We start from the raw sequence: 16,574 nt of genomic DNA, 5'->3' as shown, positions 1-16,574 counted from the left end.
GTTATAGTTGAGCAATATATTTTTCATAAGCAATAAGGAAAATTTTATAAGGCATTTGAAAGTGAATTTATGATTTATTGAGGAACAAATGTTTAATTAGTAGAATATTTAATTCGAAAACAACAAAAATAAATGAAAAATATAGTAGTGAAAACAAAAAGATTGAGCGATAATATATGTACAAATTTGCAAAACTGACTAACAACTGTGAGTGTTAACCCATACTTTTTGTCAAAAATGCAAATTTTTTATTTTCGCGAAATATTTCCTGTGAGCATTAAGGAAAACTTTATAAAGCATTTGGAAGCGGATTTACGATTTGTTGGTAATTTTTAGTAGAATATTTAAGTTGAAACTAAAAAAATAAGTTAAAAATATATCAATGAGGCCCATAACATTGTCAAATGAGGTTCCACATCAAGAATATTAACGGAAAGTCTTACCTTAATTTTTCAAAACTTCACAGTGAGGCGAATATGAAAATAAATAGATTGAACCTTGATTTATGTATGAATTAGACAAAACCTACTAATAACTGTGAGTTTTAATCCACGTTTTTTGTAAAAAACGCAATTTTTTAATTTTCTCGAAATATTTTCTTTGAGCATTAAGGAAATCTTTACAATGTATTCAGAAACGGATTTACGACTTATTGAGCAACAACTGTATATTTAGTCAAATATTTAAGCCGAGAAATAAAAAAAAAAAGTGAAAAATATAGAGATGTTAGAATCATTTGTAGGTAAGCCTTAAACAATAAATAACAAAATTTTGTTTCGTTAAATAATCTTTCGCCCTCTTTTGGCTGGCAAAGAGGATTCTATTAATATGTAATTTAGATTTAGATAAAAGAAAAATTAACAAAAAGAAAAAAGTTTCAAATATCCTTAAATTTAGGTTTTAATTCGTTGATCACAAGTGCTTAAATACGAATTATAATTGATTTTGCACGGAAAAATATATTTTGAAGAACATGAACATCGATAGTTTTTGTAGTGATAAGAGAAATAAAAGAAAAATTAACAAAAATGTACAAAAAGATTTAAACTGTTGGGATGTCAAACTAGTGCCTAGCGTCTTTTAGAACCTGTCCATTGAAGGCATGTATTACACCGGAAAGCAATTTACATGCCACGTGATTGTGTCTGCCACCAAATCTTCCAGGCATCCCCAACCCCTCCAGCACTCTTTCCATGCTGCCCGATTGTGTCAGCCACCAAATAACCAATATGTCCCAGATTACGAGCTGGCCAAACATCACAGCTCCCTAGCAGCTGAAGAGTCGGAAGATCTGAATCCCTGACCTCTCTAGCACTCTTGCACATACAAAAGCTATTAAGAGTAACGCATTTCCTCAAAGTCAATCTATCATTCGTCAAGACCATTTGTACAGAACAAGTCAACAAAAAAACTGCAACTGCAATATCTTCAGAAATCAAATTGTCTTTCGAAGGCTCGGGCAGGCAAACCATAAAACAGTGAATGTCAAAGTTCTCTTTTAGGCTGCATTGATCCCAAATGTATCTCATCTGTCTCTTTCCCGTCTCATCGTATATAAGCGAACTATCCGTTCCTCTAGCCAAGAAACGACTCGAAAAGCTTCTATCCGGGTCTCAAATGTACAACAGGATCCTCTAGAATTCAAGAAAGACGCTTTCCATTGCCTTAAGCAACTCCTTTTCCTCCCTGCTTGCAATTCCAGGATCGATATAGCACAACTGAACAAAACCGTTACATCAACTCCAGTCCCAGAGCGTAATCAAAACCAAAGGCAAATGTAAGGTTTAAATGGTCATTACCTGGTACTGTGGCTTTTTCAGCGTGTGAACCCCTCTTTTTACAAACTTCTGCCATCCTACCTTTTCTCTAAGCGATCTTTCCAGATCTTCCGTTCTCTGCAATTATGCGTCACAAGATTGAAAATTAAATTGTATTCAATAGTGTATTGCAAAATAAAGGATGATAACTTCAAGATGCACCACGGATCCATAAAAACAGGCGGGAAATTACATGGCCAGGGTCTAATATTAAGAGATTGTGCTGGAGCATCCCATTATGTTGACGCTTGACTTGAATCCCAACAATCGTTCTCGAATGTCCATCATGTTGGAAGTACAAGGGTCTGCTCGAAAAATCCCTCTACAAATTAGAACAAATTATAAAACATAGTACTTGAATGCATTTTGCTCTCTTGGTACTACAGCTACTGATCCAAACAGGAAAAAAAAAAAAAAAAAACTTACGTTTTGTCACTGACAATGACCTGATGATTTCCAGATTTGGTAAAATTATTGTCAGAAAAGTAGTTCCAGATCCAATCAATGAGAACCTGACCGTTGTTTTTCCTTGTAAACTTATTTCCCGAAATCTCATCACTTGTGCTACCCATAGAGTCACCAAGCTGGATATTAGAACCTCCCGAATTTTCAAGTCCACTGGAACTTGCTTGAGTAGTATCATGATTCCTTACCAACAAATACCTATCCATCGGGCCACGAACCTGGATTGCTTTCCTCTTTCCGCCATCCTGTATTCTCTTTACCTCTTTCCCAAGACTTGAACCAGGAAGAGAAGGATAAAATGTTTCAAGTTCCTTGGGACCAAAATCCACTACCCTTGCTCGAAGTCCAAAAGAACGGAAAAGGGCAGCACATTCAGTAGCTCCAATCCATTTTCTTGAGCCATAAATGTTGTTAGCAAAATGATCAGAACCAAGTGTATCAAAACCCTTTTCCCAAGCAATCTCAAGCCACCTTTGAAGTGATGGGATATCAGGAACAAAACCTGAACCACCAAACAAAACCTCCCGAGCTTCTTGCCTTTGCACAAGCAAGTGGGAGCTAAGCATTTGGATGTTACGCCACCCGCAACCCCACCCCTTGTCCTTGGATTGAATGCTCTGAAAATGATCAATATAACCGGACACAATAGTGGTTGTATTTCCATGTTCTAACTCCAAACAGCCTCTGAGCAATGCCATTAAGCCACCTTCAATCTTGTGGAAAGTAGTCCTAGTCTGTAAAGCAATCAAGCAAGAAACTTTTTCCTCCATACTAATGTCTCCATCACATTGCCAACATGGTAATTCACCGATTGCTTGATTATTCTGCGGCGCATATCAATACAAAACCAATAAATCAGTAGACTGAGCTTCGGATTACAGATTAAGCAACAAATAACAAGAATAAAATAAATAAATAAATAATATTTTTTCAAAGAAAAACAAATAAAAATCTGTTATTTTTTCTTATATGCTTTCGATGAGCATGGAATAAGTACTCGTTTAGGACTGCTTCTTTAGGAATCACTTATGCTCAAAGTGTTTCTGCTATACTATTAATTGCTTCTATAAGTCTATGGTTTTAATTTTTCTGTCATAAGCGCTTTTGATTGTCAGAAAACACTTTAGACTTCAAAAGCAATTCCGAAAAAAAGTAATAGGCAGAAAGTAGAAGAGTAGCTACCATGGCTGATGGAGGTGAAGCAGGAGCGAGAGAAAGCTGTTGGGCAAACTCCAAATCCCTCGCCAGTTGCTCATCGACCTCATCATCCTCAACCTCCTCAAAGTGACCGTTGGCGTGCCTGCAATTTGAATTCATACCATTACAATTTCAACCACATAAAAAATTCACAAAAAATAAGGGATTAAATTTATTTGCAGCATATTGTAATACCTTTCAAGTTCGGCGGACAGAACTGTCAAATCACAGAACGGGCAACTCGAATAATCCATTGCTCGGATACGAGAGTATCGACCAAATACACAATTTTTACGGCGGCGGAGCTGCTGAAGAACGCCGAGGGCCTCCGCCGGTGCGCGCGCTTTGCTTTACTCTTGCTCGAACAGCGCGGTTGCTCTTTCTTTTTCAACCACGCACGTGTGTTAGTAAACCTCACTTGAGAAGGAATGGCGCAAGCCAAAAGAGTCAATTATACCCTTACTATTTTGTACTTTACGAGGGTGATACGGACATTTCATATTTTACCTTATTCTCATATTGGCCTCAGGGTCATTGCATATTTTGTAAAATATATTTGCCAATTGGGGTCCAAGAACTTGAGTATTTCATTTTGGCCCATCTTCTTTGTCAATTTATGAAGTTATGAATAGCTCAGTTGACTAAGGAGTGTTCAACCCACCCTTGTACCTGAGGTTTCGTTTTGAGTTCAATTCTCTCTCAATATTGCTTGTATAAAGAAAAACATTCAGATATATATTGTTGATTCCGATGCTTTATGATATGGAATGTTGGACGGTTAAAAAGCAACACGTGCAAAAATGCGTTTAACAAAAAAAGGGATAAAACAACACCAGACACAACGGAAAAGGCAAAAGATTGAGGTAAACGAAGTTTCTCCAAAAGAGAGAGCTTGTGAAGATGCGAATGCTAGTTAGGGTACACGAGAAAGGATATGGTTAAGACCAAGAATATCCGAGGTAAAATAAGAGTGGCCGTAATGTAAGCAGTAAGGTATACACACTTTCTAAACATTAATGGTCATTAAAGTTCCAGTAAACTGAATTAAAGATAGTAACTAAGTTTTCGGTCATGATATACACAGGCTGTTAGTCCTCCATTCAGTCTATCCACATGAAAATGTATGTAATGTTTTCAGATTTTGAAACCATAGCGCGGCAATGGCGCTCAACTTGGGCAACACTTGCAGCAACTCCAACTCTTTATGATTCGTCTTTGGCAAGCACCCGCGTTCCGCTCTTGGAGAGTAGAAGGTCTTTCATATCTCGGTAGCTTCTGAGCTCCTCCAGTGCATCGGATGTCTTCCGCGGCATAAAGAAACCAGAAGCCGTAGCAACTCCTCCCTCATGCTCATTCTTCCCAGACTGGGATGAGTAACAACTTGAATCTTGGCGCAGAGGCGGAGCTGTCCTCAGCATCTGAACCAGAACGCCGACAGCAGCATCTTGTGATTTTCTACCCATTGGCAGTGACTGAGATATGAACTCTGAAGGCCTTTTGCCATCACTGTTAACCCAAAATGTGAAGAGAGAAATATATGATGATACGGAGCAAGCTATGCATCTTTTTCAGCAAGCAATATCCTAAATGTAAATTCAGATTGTGTGTATACGATAAGGCAAGAAAAGACATGTCAATTCAAGTCATTTAAAGTAAATAACCCGTCAAACATAGTAATCATATGTTTCCATTTCTTACGTTTTCAACATACCATGCACATTACCAAAAGAATCTAGCTAAGAAAACAATAGTTACAATCTCTAACGGAAAGTGAATTCCGACACAAGAGCTGAACCAGGCAAATGATAGATCATGACCATTTAAGCAAATACAATGGTTTTTAATTTTGTTTGTACCATACTTGACCAATCCCGAAACTACTAAGCACCGGCCAACAACATACCGTCAAGGACTCACAAGACTTTTCCTCCAACCAGGAGGCCAATCACAACACGACACATGTCGGTATCAGAAGCCAATCACAGCACGACACGTGTCGATATCAGAGGCCAATCACAACATGACACGTGTCAATGTCAGAACAAAGCTAGAAACTCTCTTCTATAAAAGGGGATCATTCTCCCACAATAATCCCTAATGTCATTTGTACTAAACTGTTCACTAGAACTCAATAAAAGAGAGCTTGAACCTATGTATTTGTGTAAACCCTTCACAACTAATGAGAACTCCTCTACTCCGTGGACGTAGCCAATCTGGGTGACGTACATCTTGTGTTGTTTGCTTCCCTATCTCTATTCATTTACATACTTATCCACACTAATGACCAGAGCAACCTAGCGAAGGTCATAAACCTCACACTTTCTGTTGTACCGAAGTCCTCGCCGATTTTGTGCATCAACAAATTTCATCACAGGGATTCAGGTACAAAAAAGACCCAACTATGTTCTGTTATTTACTGCTTCTTTTATCCAGATTCCATCATAAAATCCAAAAGTTCAAGAAGACGGAAGCAAATAACCATTACGGTGAGCAGCATGAACAATGCATGCAGTAAAGTAGTCACAACAATTATGGTGGAAATAAAATTATACCACTGCAGAAATCAAAATTTATCTTAGGTCAAAAATGGGCAATGACTGCAAATATATGCATATATACCATAGAGATTCGACCAAAAAGAAAATTTGTATACCATAAAGATTATTAAGTACCTGGCTTGAGAATCTGGTGTATCAACATCATCCACGTCAAACGGACATGAGAACTCAAAATCATCCAAATCATCCTGGAAAGACAATCTACTCGAGCTTCTAGAAAATCCAACACATGGTGAGCCACTAGATGACAACAATCCTGAGAAACGCCCTGAATCATCTTTGCTGTCTTTCATCACCTATGAAACAAACAAAAGCTGGTGTTATAGAAACTGTGAGAAACAATTTACTTCAAAACCACAGGTTGCATAATCGGAAAACAGGGACTACCTTCTGACCAATGTAATGATTTGAACTTCCAGGGTGAGTCTCTCCGGCCCTTGAAACCTCCAACTTTCTGATTGCCCTGATTCCAGATGGAGACTCTTGAGAGGAATGATCATTTCTTGTGCTTCTGGGTGATAAAGGAGGAAGAGGATTTCTACTTGGATCAGAAAAATTGGGGGATAAGTATCTAGGGCCCCCCATTGGAAGGGGGATGCTTACAGGGGCAGTTCCTGAACGAATTCGAGTTTGCATAGGATTGAAATTACCACTGGACAAGTATGCTGGGGGTGATGGCGACGGGGATGGCGAAAATGGAGGTGAAAGCTGATACTCATCTGAACTCATATTTCTTTTATGACTTAGAGGTCTATAGTTTTGACCTCTGTTGGCAAATGTATCAATAGGAGGAGATCCAACATCATGTGACATAGGAGATGCACGATATGCAGGTGGAGATCCAACTAAGGGTCTATTGTGAATAAAAGGAGGTGGCCTGTGGAAGCCACTTGTCCAGCTGTGTGGGCGTTGGTGTGGCACACTGGATGGCGGTCGTGCTCCTCTCGACAGAAAGGAAGTTGCACTAAAACCCTTCCCTGATGAGGGGAAAGACCTCAGGGGGTCAGCGGCAGGACTACCAACATAATCAGTAATTATCCTCGGTGGCATTGGTGCTGAAGGCTCAAGATTGAAATCAGCTAGCATTGGACGGTAATTCACAGATAAAGAAAGGCGGCCAGGATGAGCCTCTACGGGAGCAAAACTGAACTCCTCCATCAATTCCTCCTCCGCCCTTGAGAATGGATCTCTAAGTGAAGACACCTTGTAGATAATATCAAAATTGTAAGTCTGACTAGATGTACTTAGCTGTCTGAAGATCCTATAAGCTGGAAGAAGTCTCATATACGAATAAAGAGTACGTAAAAGAATGATTGACTTCTTGTATGTCTTTTTGTAAGAGGCTGAAGTGTCACCAGTTTGGGGAGCCACAGCCCTTGGAGTTTCGTACTGGACAACCCACCTCTCTATGATTGTCTCAACAGACGTCCCCTCCACTGTATTCGCATACAGATTGTCAACAGAAGAACTAGGTCCTCCGCGAACAAGCATAATGTCAATTATCATAGGATCCATTACACTTCTGTGCCAAAAATTTAAATTCTCAAGAGCTGCAGGGCGGTCTCCTAGTATTAAGTTAAACCACTTGTCACTCTTTCTCACTTGAGTTGCAGATGACAGGTCACCGCTGCGATCATGTGGGTGAAGAGAAGGAATCCTAGAGTCCAAAACAATATGCAAGCTTTTCAATAGAAATTGGGAAACAATCTGTTCCATTTTCCCCGATTCGAGCTGAGAATTATTCTGAAAGTCCATAATTCCTGAAAACTAAATCTTTAACTAGACTCCCACTCCCTCTCGTACAGCATTTCAATCAGAAGCAACCGGTACCCACAAAAACCTCACCTTGCGCAAATCACTCAAAAACAACAACCCGAATTCGGATAAAGTCTTGATCCTGCATTAAACTATACAACTATTTGATGTGATCCAATGCAATTCTCGGATTAAACGAACAGACAAAACCAGTGAAAATTAAACACCCACTTCAGGAAATCTTATTCAACCATCGATTAGTAGTTCAGAAATGCCAGAACAAAATTAAATTCAACCATTGGCAATGATGATGGTGCCGTGTTGCAGCTACTCTGCATACAAAAATGGAGAAAAATCAAATGACCCAAATAAAACCCACATCCGAAATTCAACATGCAAAGCATTCCCTGACCCATTAAGCATCTGAAAGCAACGGATCAAGCATATCGGGCAAATGGGTCCTCGGATGATCCAACAAGAAGATCATTAAATTAGAAATAAATTAACAATTTTAACCAAACATAAATAATCAGATTACGTTAAAAACGAGAGATCTAATCTTCCCAGATGATCTTGAAAACGTTATTAGACAAATAAATGATGTGGAAACAGGAAACTTACTGAAAGAAAAGAGCGATGATAATTTGGAGTTGTTCTTCTGCAATGCAAGAGAGAGAAGGAGAGGGAAGGGAGAGAGAGGAGCGCCTAGGGATTGCGTAGAGCAGGAAGAGCCCACGTATCTCCCTTCTTGCTCAGTTTGTTCGATTGTTTGAAGTAAGCATTTTCAAATTTTGTTGAATAAAAAATTGCTCAATCATTTGCGTCAAAGTTATGTCATAGCAAATGGTCTGACGTGAGGATGAGGGTGACGAGATAAAATGATATTATCTACGTTGATGTAACGGAAAGGATTTAGTCTCATAATAAATGTGTAATAATGTAATTTAAATTTGTATTTGGTGAAAAATAAATATAAATTTTTCTGGTTACAAGTGAAAGAAAATACCGTTATATTATGGTATTAAATTATGGGTAAGGGAATAAACTTGAAACATGATGATTGATTTTGTTTATTTATTGTATTAAAAATAAAAATCAAGTTTTTTGTCCAGTAAACTTAAATAATTAGATTGCAATAAAATTAATAATTTTATTTAAATATCACCTTTTATAATTCATAATTTTATTTATTTTTTGTCTGAAAAGATAATTTAATTAATCCGATAGAAGGTTATAAGCCAACACAAAGGAAGGCAAATAATCCAAATATATTGGGAGGAATAGATACATGAAAGCCCAACTCAATTAAATAAACTAAAACGGAAATCCAAATTCCTGATTTTTTACTGCAGAAAGCAACTTCTGCTGCCGTCACCGCCACGAAAGTCTTGCCAACAGCTACCGAAGCAACAATACTAGAGAAAACAACCGAGTGGTAAAAACGAACAAGACATCGCAACACAAAAGTACCAAACCCGCAACAAGAAGCACACCACATCAAAATTTCTTTACCAAAGATGCAAAACCAAAAGATAGTTACTAGATCCAAATCCCATTCACAAATCCTTGCAAATATATACAAACACAATAACATATGGGTAAAAGGTGAGGCTAAGGGGATATGTAAAATATCCTTACTTTGGCCAAAGCTGCAATACACTTGGCCTCGATGGAAAATCTAGTAAGCCATTTTTTTTTGGGGGGGAGGGAGGGGAGGGATAGTGAGGGAGAAAAATAAATCTGGCAACCATATTTGGCCCGGAGTCTGTCGATCAGAGCAAAGGGTGGGGTGGGGATGGTTTGATGGGGAAGGGAGGTAGAGGGGAAAAGAGAGGGGAGATGGAGTTTTGGGTTTGGAAAAGAATAGTTAGAGGAGAGGGAGGGGTGGAGAAGAGGGACATGAAGCTAAAAAGTAAGACAAACTCACGGAAAAATTTGAGACAATACCAAGGAAACTGAGAAAAATCTCAAGGGAAAATTGAAAAAGAGAGAAAAGGATCAAGAGAAAGAGGGAAAGAGGAAAACAAGGAACTTGGACAAGAATAGCCACCGGCACCCAATTCAAATGCTAAGGCCGGCGGCAAAGGAGTTTGCAAGTTTGGTAAATCAAAGAGAATTTCACGCATTTTAATTCATAACTTTTTTTTAGTAGTAATTCATAACTTTACTAAAGGGGTTATAATTATATAGTTAATTGGTAAGAAGAAGAAAAGTTGGTGGGGAATGGGGATCATCAACCCGCATCTGAAAACACAAACATCATTCATACTTATGGAAAGAGTTTGTGTGTGTTCTTCTCTGATAGGTGCCACATACCAGGCCCGTGCAAGTAGTACAAGTTATTTTTTCTTGAGATGGATCTTTGCTGCCTCTGCAATGGTAACGAATGGCTCGATAGAGACGAGTGAGGAGGCGTTGGGAGCATCAGTCGTCTCTTCCTTGACATCATACTCGACTGTGGTTTTGATGATGCAGCAGCAAAAGCCAAGAGGGTTCCAATTCCCCCGGCAACTCCTAATTTCTCTGTGACTTCAAACCGAACACGGTATAAGCTAAGTCCAAAATCCAGATGTCCGCCTTCAATCACCTCAGCTTCTTTCACTCGCGTCTCATTGTCTACCGTCGTGAACTTTTCCGTGTGTTCAACACACACACCAATTAGCTCAATCAGTTAACATTAATTAATTATATGTTTAACCAAATCATTTAGCAAGGCAGGCGGCAGGGCCTAAGGCAAAGTAAACCATTTCTCGGTTCAGAATCCTGATGATCAGCAACAAGATTAGCGCGGATGCAGCAGAAGGTGTTGTAACAATAACACATGACTTAAAGTTTGGGGGGCTTCCTATCATAATCCATAAACTCTATATAATTTAAAATATCAGTTTAAGTGGAAATATCGATATCGATATTGGCTGCTTTCGACGGAAATTTGTAATAGGGTAGTTATATCAACTCATTTAGATTTAGTCGCAATTCAAAAAAAATATTCAAAAAATTCAAAAGTTTGACATCTGCAATGAACCTAATAAAATTTAAGTAGTGATCAGTAAATAGTGTCGATATGCATTAATCCTATATCTCGCCGATTTAGAGTGAAATTTGCATTTCACATTCTATCCATATTGATCTTTAATTTTTCGTATATTTCAACAAAAATATCGATAATTTCGTGAATATTTTAAATAATGAACTAGGTCTTATAATAATATCTCACTCATAAATGATCGGGATTCACCATTATTTACTTACGTTTTCTAATGCATGCTAACCAATTTAGTGTTAGCTCTATGAGTGCTATTCTAGTTTAATTGCTTACGGTAAGCGTGATTAGATGAGTTGACTAGAGTATTGTATTTAACATTCAAGCACTAACTCGAGGTCAGCCCTTAATTATGTAATTTTCAAAGTAATATAAAAAATCTAATTGGCAAAAATAAATTGACACTGGATATCGGTCCAATTCGAAATACAACTTATGTCGCAACTAAAAGGATGACAATGATAGAAATGGCCACAAACTTCGAACAAAAAAAAGGAAAAAGAAAAAAGAAAAAGAAATGGCCACAAACCTTCCACGGCCACGCAGTTGAGATAAATACAGTGGATAATGGTCATCATATTCCGTCCACATAAATTTAGGATAGTAGAAGCAAAATAAACTAAACATGGAACAAACCGTCGGTAAATATTTGCAGGTAATGTTTTAGATTACACTGTTTCAAATTTGCAAAGTAATCAGATCTCAAACTTTCTATTTTGTCTAAATTATCGGAACATGAATTCGAACGTAAGTACAGAAGACAAAAAATTTAATATTCATGCATCTAACGGCATCGTCGAATCACTAATTTTCTATCAAGATTCATAACACTAAGTAAAGCATATTCAGTAAATCAAACAACTCTCCACGTAAGTATAAAGCATTAAATATCTAGTATTTATTGTAAAATTAGTAACATTAATCCGTTCACTCAGATTTTTACCGTTTTGCCGCGTATTTATTGCTGACCCAACTTTAGGAAGATTAGGACATCCCACCCGCTAGTTTGTCAATCAAATGACTTATGCGACCTCGATAGGCCACGATGCTCCATCAAAAGTCCATTTTCACATGCATGCCAAATAGGTTGCGTAATTGCTAACTCACGACTCGTTTTTTTAAATAACAGAAAATATTTTAGAGAAAATATTTTTGAGTTTTAAAAGTATTTGAGTGTTTTCTAAAGAAAGCATCCAATATGAAAGTACTTCAAGTGTGTTTTTAAAATTCATTTGCGCCTAAAAATTAAATTAAAAGATACTTTTACCAAAAATAATTTTAATCATTTTAAAAACACTTCACAACGAACTCTTATTTGTTACTGCCAAAACCTTGTCGAGCATTGTTTATATTAACTTCTTTTTTTTGCCCTATAAGGGTAATGAAACAATAGGAAGTGTGGTTGGATTTGGTCAGATACAATCAAACGGCCTGAAAAATCTGATAAGTTTTCTTGAATTAGTCAGTGGTCATGGTCAATATTAATAACGTGTGGAAACAATGAGAAAATGTATTTTTGAGCTAAAAAACAATGAGAAATTTGATCAGCAATATTGAGCTCAACTCAATCTTCTTCATTATTTGTTTGTGTTTACATATGACTATTCCAAACATTGACAAATATATAATAAAAATGAAAAATTATTTGAAGAGGAAAAGGATGGTTGATTCAGTTAGTAAGGGAGTGTTTGTGATTAATCTCTAATTTAAGTTCGATTTTCACCGCTAGCTGTTCTCGTTGGTGTACGATCTAAACTTTTGAACAACAAAAATGAGTAACAAATTATTTCAATATAACGGAGTTGATTAAGTTAATATGTTCTCTTTGTATACAAGTTTGATTACCTCCTTTTCATCTAATTTATCTTAGATTAGAATATTGATTAACAAAAAAATATAATTAATGAAATTCATTAACTTTCTTGTTTACAAGTTAACTTGTGAACTTTTTTTTTTAATTTCTTTTGAGAAACGCGATAAGTGATATGTTATAGTGGTTTCGTTAAAACTTTGCTCATAAAATCCCATTCAAGAATTAAGAAAAAAAAAGAGAAAAAGTGATACGCGGGCATGTCTATGTTACATAACAGTGTAGAATACAGTATTGATCAAATATAACGTTCTTTAAATTAAGAAAGAAATAAGTCAAACGATGAGTTACATCATTAGCTTGACAACTGAAATCCAATTAAATTAAACAAAAGAGTCATCAAGATATATCATACAAAAGATTTCTACTATATTTTAAAGTTTTAAGCCGTAAAATGTTTAGTTAAAATTTTGATGATCAACATCGAACGGCCAAAAACTTTAGAGAAGATTATACTACAAGTACGCAAAGAGACATGATTTATGACAGGCGCAAAGGCGTAAGCAGAATCACAAATTCGTAACCAAGCAGATACAGTGAACCTGGACACTTCATTTTTGGCCTTTAAAAGCGTACTCTGCGCACCGCACCCACCAAACACTTTATTTTCTGTTAGTGTTTATTTTCTGTTAGCTGTGACCTGTGAGCTTTTTCGAGTCCAACAAAAATGGCGGTAACGAAGCAACTGCCGGCGGCGGAAGAAGAGAAGCTGCTGAGGCAGAGGAACGAGGAGTTGGAGAGGGAGTTAAGGCAGAGCCAGGAGAGGGAGGAGCGGATGAAGGCAGAGCTCCAGAGAGCCCGCGAGAGACTCCGAGTTGCCGAGGAGGCAGAAGAGCGTCTCTGCTCTCAGCTCGGCGAGCTCGAAGCCGAGGCCGTCGATCAGGCGCGTACGGATCACGCCCGAATTCTGGCCCTCGCGGACCAGCTCTCGCACGCCCAGCGCCTCCTCCAGGCTTCCGCCATTCCCCTGCCGTCGGGGCTCGCTTCCAAATGACAGCCTGGCTGAAACATTAGTTAGTAACCGTTTCCTCTTTTGTGAAAAAAGAAAAGAAAAAAGCTGTAATTTTGTTCTAGTTTGTGTTGAGTTGTTGGTTGTAATTAGAGTGGTACAGAGAATTACGTATCTCAAATTAATAGCGCATTTTTTTGTAAGTAAGTCCGGTTTGTACGTTTTTTTTTGTTGTAATTTAGACGTGTTCTTGTTGTGTATTATGTTTGATAATTGAATCATTACTTTCCCTTTGAAGAAAACGAATATGTAGAGAAGAAGAGAGAGACTTTGTTGTGCAATTCTTGTTCTTGGTGTTTGCAATTTCCGGCCGATAGTGTTTAAAGGTTAGCGTGGTGTCGATCATATTCGGATTGATAACTCATTAAATTCAATGTATATCGATAGAAAGAATTGATGCTTTATCTAAACGTCGAAAATTAATTAGTGTTCCGCCTTAAATTTGGATATTTTTTTTCCCACCACCATCTTTCTTCTCTTACAAAATTTCTAATGTGATTGAGGTTTTGCTTAATATGAGATAGGTTGTTGCTGCATTGCGTAATTAGGTGACATTTATTATTTATTAACATACATTGAATTTAGTGAATTTTTTACTACATAGGCCAAAAATTTATGATCTTGAAGTCTCTAGATCTCCAAATCCAACCACAAAGTTATGATCTTGAATTTAGATCTCCAAGATTTTGGTTGGTTAATTGTCGATATAAATGAAGATTAAAGTAGATGAGATGGACTGTGTGAAAGGTGAAAAGTATATTTGTGGACAAACTTGCGACTGCGACTTTCTTTTTCCCCACCGAAAGGAATACGTGGAAGAAAAAGGAAATGTGTAGGGGTGAGATCACAATGCAGACTTTAAAATGCTAACTAATAACGTCTACGCAACATGTTTGAAAATATTTGGACGTCCTTGATTTTGACGCGCATTAATGCAGAAAAAAAAAAAAAAAAAAAAAAAGGAAGAAACCCCAATACTCGTCTGTTTCCTTTGGCCTAGCTCTATCTCTCTGTATGCTTTCGGAATGAGTTACCGTGAACGGGAATGTCAAGATGACAGTATTCCAAATAAATCATGCAACGTGTAGTGGGGTTAAGGTGGTCTAAGACCACCTTTTTTGTAAGTAATTCTGGTTTGTATTTTTTTTTATGTTGTAATTTGGACGTGTTCGTGTTGTGTATTATGTTGTTTGATAATTTGAATCATTTGATTTTGAATCATTTCTTTCCCTTTGAAGAAAACGAATACGTGGAGAAGAAGAGAGAGATTTTGTTTTGCAATTCTTGTTCTTGGTGTTTGCAATTTCCGGCCGATAGTGTTTAAAGGTTAGCTTGGTGTCGATCATATTCGGATTGATAACTCATTAAATTCAATGTATATCGATAGAAAGAATTGATGCTTTGTCTAAACGTCGAAAATTGATTAGTCTTCCACCTTAAATTTGGATATTCCTTTCCTACCACCATCTTTCTTCTGTTATAAAATTTCTAATGTGATTGAGATTCTATTTAATATGAGATAAGTTATTGCTGCGTTAATTGTTTAATTAGGTGGCATTGATTTTTTATTAACGTACATTAAATCTAGTAAGTTTTTCACTACATACGCCAAAAATTTATGATCTTGGAGTCTCTAGATCTCCAAATCTAACCACAAAGCCAAGATTTTGGTTGGTTAGATCCAAATGAAGATTAAAGTAGATGAGATGGACAGTGTGAAAGGTGAAAAGTATCTTTGTGGACAAACTTGCGACTCCGACTTTTTTTTTCCCACCGAAAGGAATACGTGGAAGAAAAAGGAAATGAGTAGGGTGAGATTCATTGACTAATAAGACCGAAATACCCTCTTTTGAATTGTTACGAGTACGTCAACAAATCATTGCTTTCTCTTTTGTCAACCCATTATCGCAGGATCTGTTCTAAGCTTTCAAACGCGAGATAAAAGCCACCATATTTTATGCATTGCTTTCTTCCGGAAGCACGAAAGAGATTTACATTATACGAAATATTATTGTGGCAATGTCTTCGAATTTATTCATGTTGGTAGTGACGGATTTAGAATTCGAACATTGGAGGGTTTCAGTGTTAAAATTATAAGTTATTAAATAGAAACAATAACAAAATTTTAGTTTATTCACTGATGCATTTTACTAAACGCTTGTTGATTTTTTGTTGTCGACAATAGTAGAGCCAAGAATTATTTGGTGGATGGGCTAAGTTAAAATTATTACTACTAAATCAAATACCTTTTTTTTTGGTTACCTAAGTTGTATACTAATAAACCTAAACGTAATATTTTGAAGTAAATAAATTATAACTCTGCATAACTCAAGTTTTAACTAGATTTAACAAAGAAATCATTTAAATTTTCAATTTGCAATAAAAAGAAAACAAATATCATCAATCTTATTCAACTTAACAAATTAAAAAAAGAAAAAGTACATATTCAAGTTGTGCCCTTCGATCCTTGATATAATTGAAATCCCTTGTTATTTCATCTGAATCAACATTTTTGGCAAGCTTTTTTTTAATGTAGACAACCATTGAATTTGGTAGAAACTCACTCTCTATCTTGTTGCGAAGTCTTGTTTTAATAAGATTCAATGCTAAAAAAACTTGTTTAGTACTTGCGGTAGAAACGGAAAGAGTCAATAGAAGTCAAATTGACCTATCAATCAAATAATACCTTTAAAACCTCTTCAATAGATGCAGAAAATGTATCACTCTCTAATTTATTATCATTATCTTTTTTTCTGAAAAATGAATTGATAGTTCTAAACCTCCTCATTAGACAAACGGTTGGACCTAGCAAATTGAATAATAAAAAAACAATTGCATATGATAAATTATACCTAACAAA

At 36.7% G+C, this 16,574-nt stretch overlaps 3 protein-coding genes across 6 annotated transcripts; 1 reads left to right on the top strand and 2 right to left on the bottom strand.

Annotated features, from left to right (window-relative positions):
* Nucleotides 1–953: 953 nt before the first annotated feature.
* On the bottom strand, nucleotides 954–3,853 carry LOC137735405 (uncharacterized). Of its 2 annotated transcripts, none has more exons than XM_068474831.1 (6): nucleotides 3,675–3,853; nucleotides 3,465–3,582; nucleotides 2,244–3,106; nucleotides 2,011–2,122; nucleotides 1,800–1,895; nucleotides 954–1,718 (listed from the first exon to the last, which is right to left on the bottom strand). In XM_068474831.1, exons 1-6 carry the CDS (start codon nucleotides 3,731–3,733, stop codon nucleotides 1,635–1,637), a joined length of 1,332 nt encoding a protein of 443 aa, XP_068330932.1. In that variant the 5' UTR covers nucleotides 3,734–3,853; the 3' UTR covers nucleotides 954–1,634. The 2 variants fall into 2 exon arrangements, 1 of the variants encoding a protein (XP_068330932.1); XR_011068646.1 differs by having other exon boundaries at nucleotides 1,673–1,718; nucleotides 2,011–2,139.
* Nucleotides 3,854–4,473: 620 nt separating this feature from the next.
* LOC137733892 (autophagy-related protein 13a-like) lies at nucleotides 4,474–8,602 on the bottom strand. 3 transcript variants are annotated; one of them, XM_068473104.1, is made up of 5 exons: nucleotides 8,414–8,602; nucleotides 8,024–8,124; nucleotides 6,425–7,934; nucleotides 6,152–6,333; nucleotides 4,474–4,985 (listed from the first exon to the last, which is right to left on the bottom strand). In XM_068473104.1, the coding sequence occupies exons 3-5, from the start codon at nucleotides 7,790–7,792 to the stop codon at nucleotides 4,682–4,684; spliced, it is 1,854 nt and encodes a 617-aa protein (XP_068329205.1). In that variant the 5' UTR covers nucleotides 7,793–7,934; nucleotides 8,024–8,124; nucleotides 8,414–8,602; the 3' UTR covers nucleotides 4,474–4,681. The 3 variants fall into 3 exon arrangements, with proteins under 3 accessions (XP_068329205.1, XP_068329203.1, XP_068329204.1); XM_068473102.1 differs by having other exon boundaries at nucleotides 6,425–8,124; XM_068473103.1 differs by having other exon boundaries at nucleotides 6,425–8,119.
* A 4,696-nt stretch (nucleotides 8,603–13,298) lies between these two features.
* On the top strand, nucleotides 13,299–14,014 carry LOC137735209 (protein RESPONSE TO LOW SULFUR 3-like). Its single transcript, XM_068474613.1, has one exon. The coding sequence runs from the start codon at nucleotides 13,373–13,375 to the stop codon at nucleotides 13,697–13,699; it is 327 nt and encodes a 108-aa protein (XP_068330714.1). The 5' UTR covers nucleotides 13,299–13,372; the 3' UTR covers nucleotides 13,700–14,014.
* The last annotated feature ends 2,560 nt before the right edge of the window (nucleotides 14,015–16,574 follow it).

This window comes from Pyrus communis, chromosome 5 (genome assembly GCF_963583255.1).
Source record: "Pyrus communis chromosome 5, drPyrComm1.1, whole genome shotgun sequence".
Lineage (NCBI taxonomy): Eukaryota > Viridiplantae > Streptophyta > Magnoliopsida > Rosales > Rosaceae > Pyrus > Pyrus communis.
Note: the sequence above shows the minus strand (reverse complement) of the source record. Positions and strands in the feature narration are given on the sequence as shown.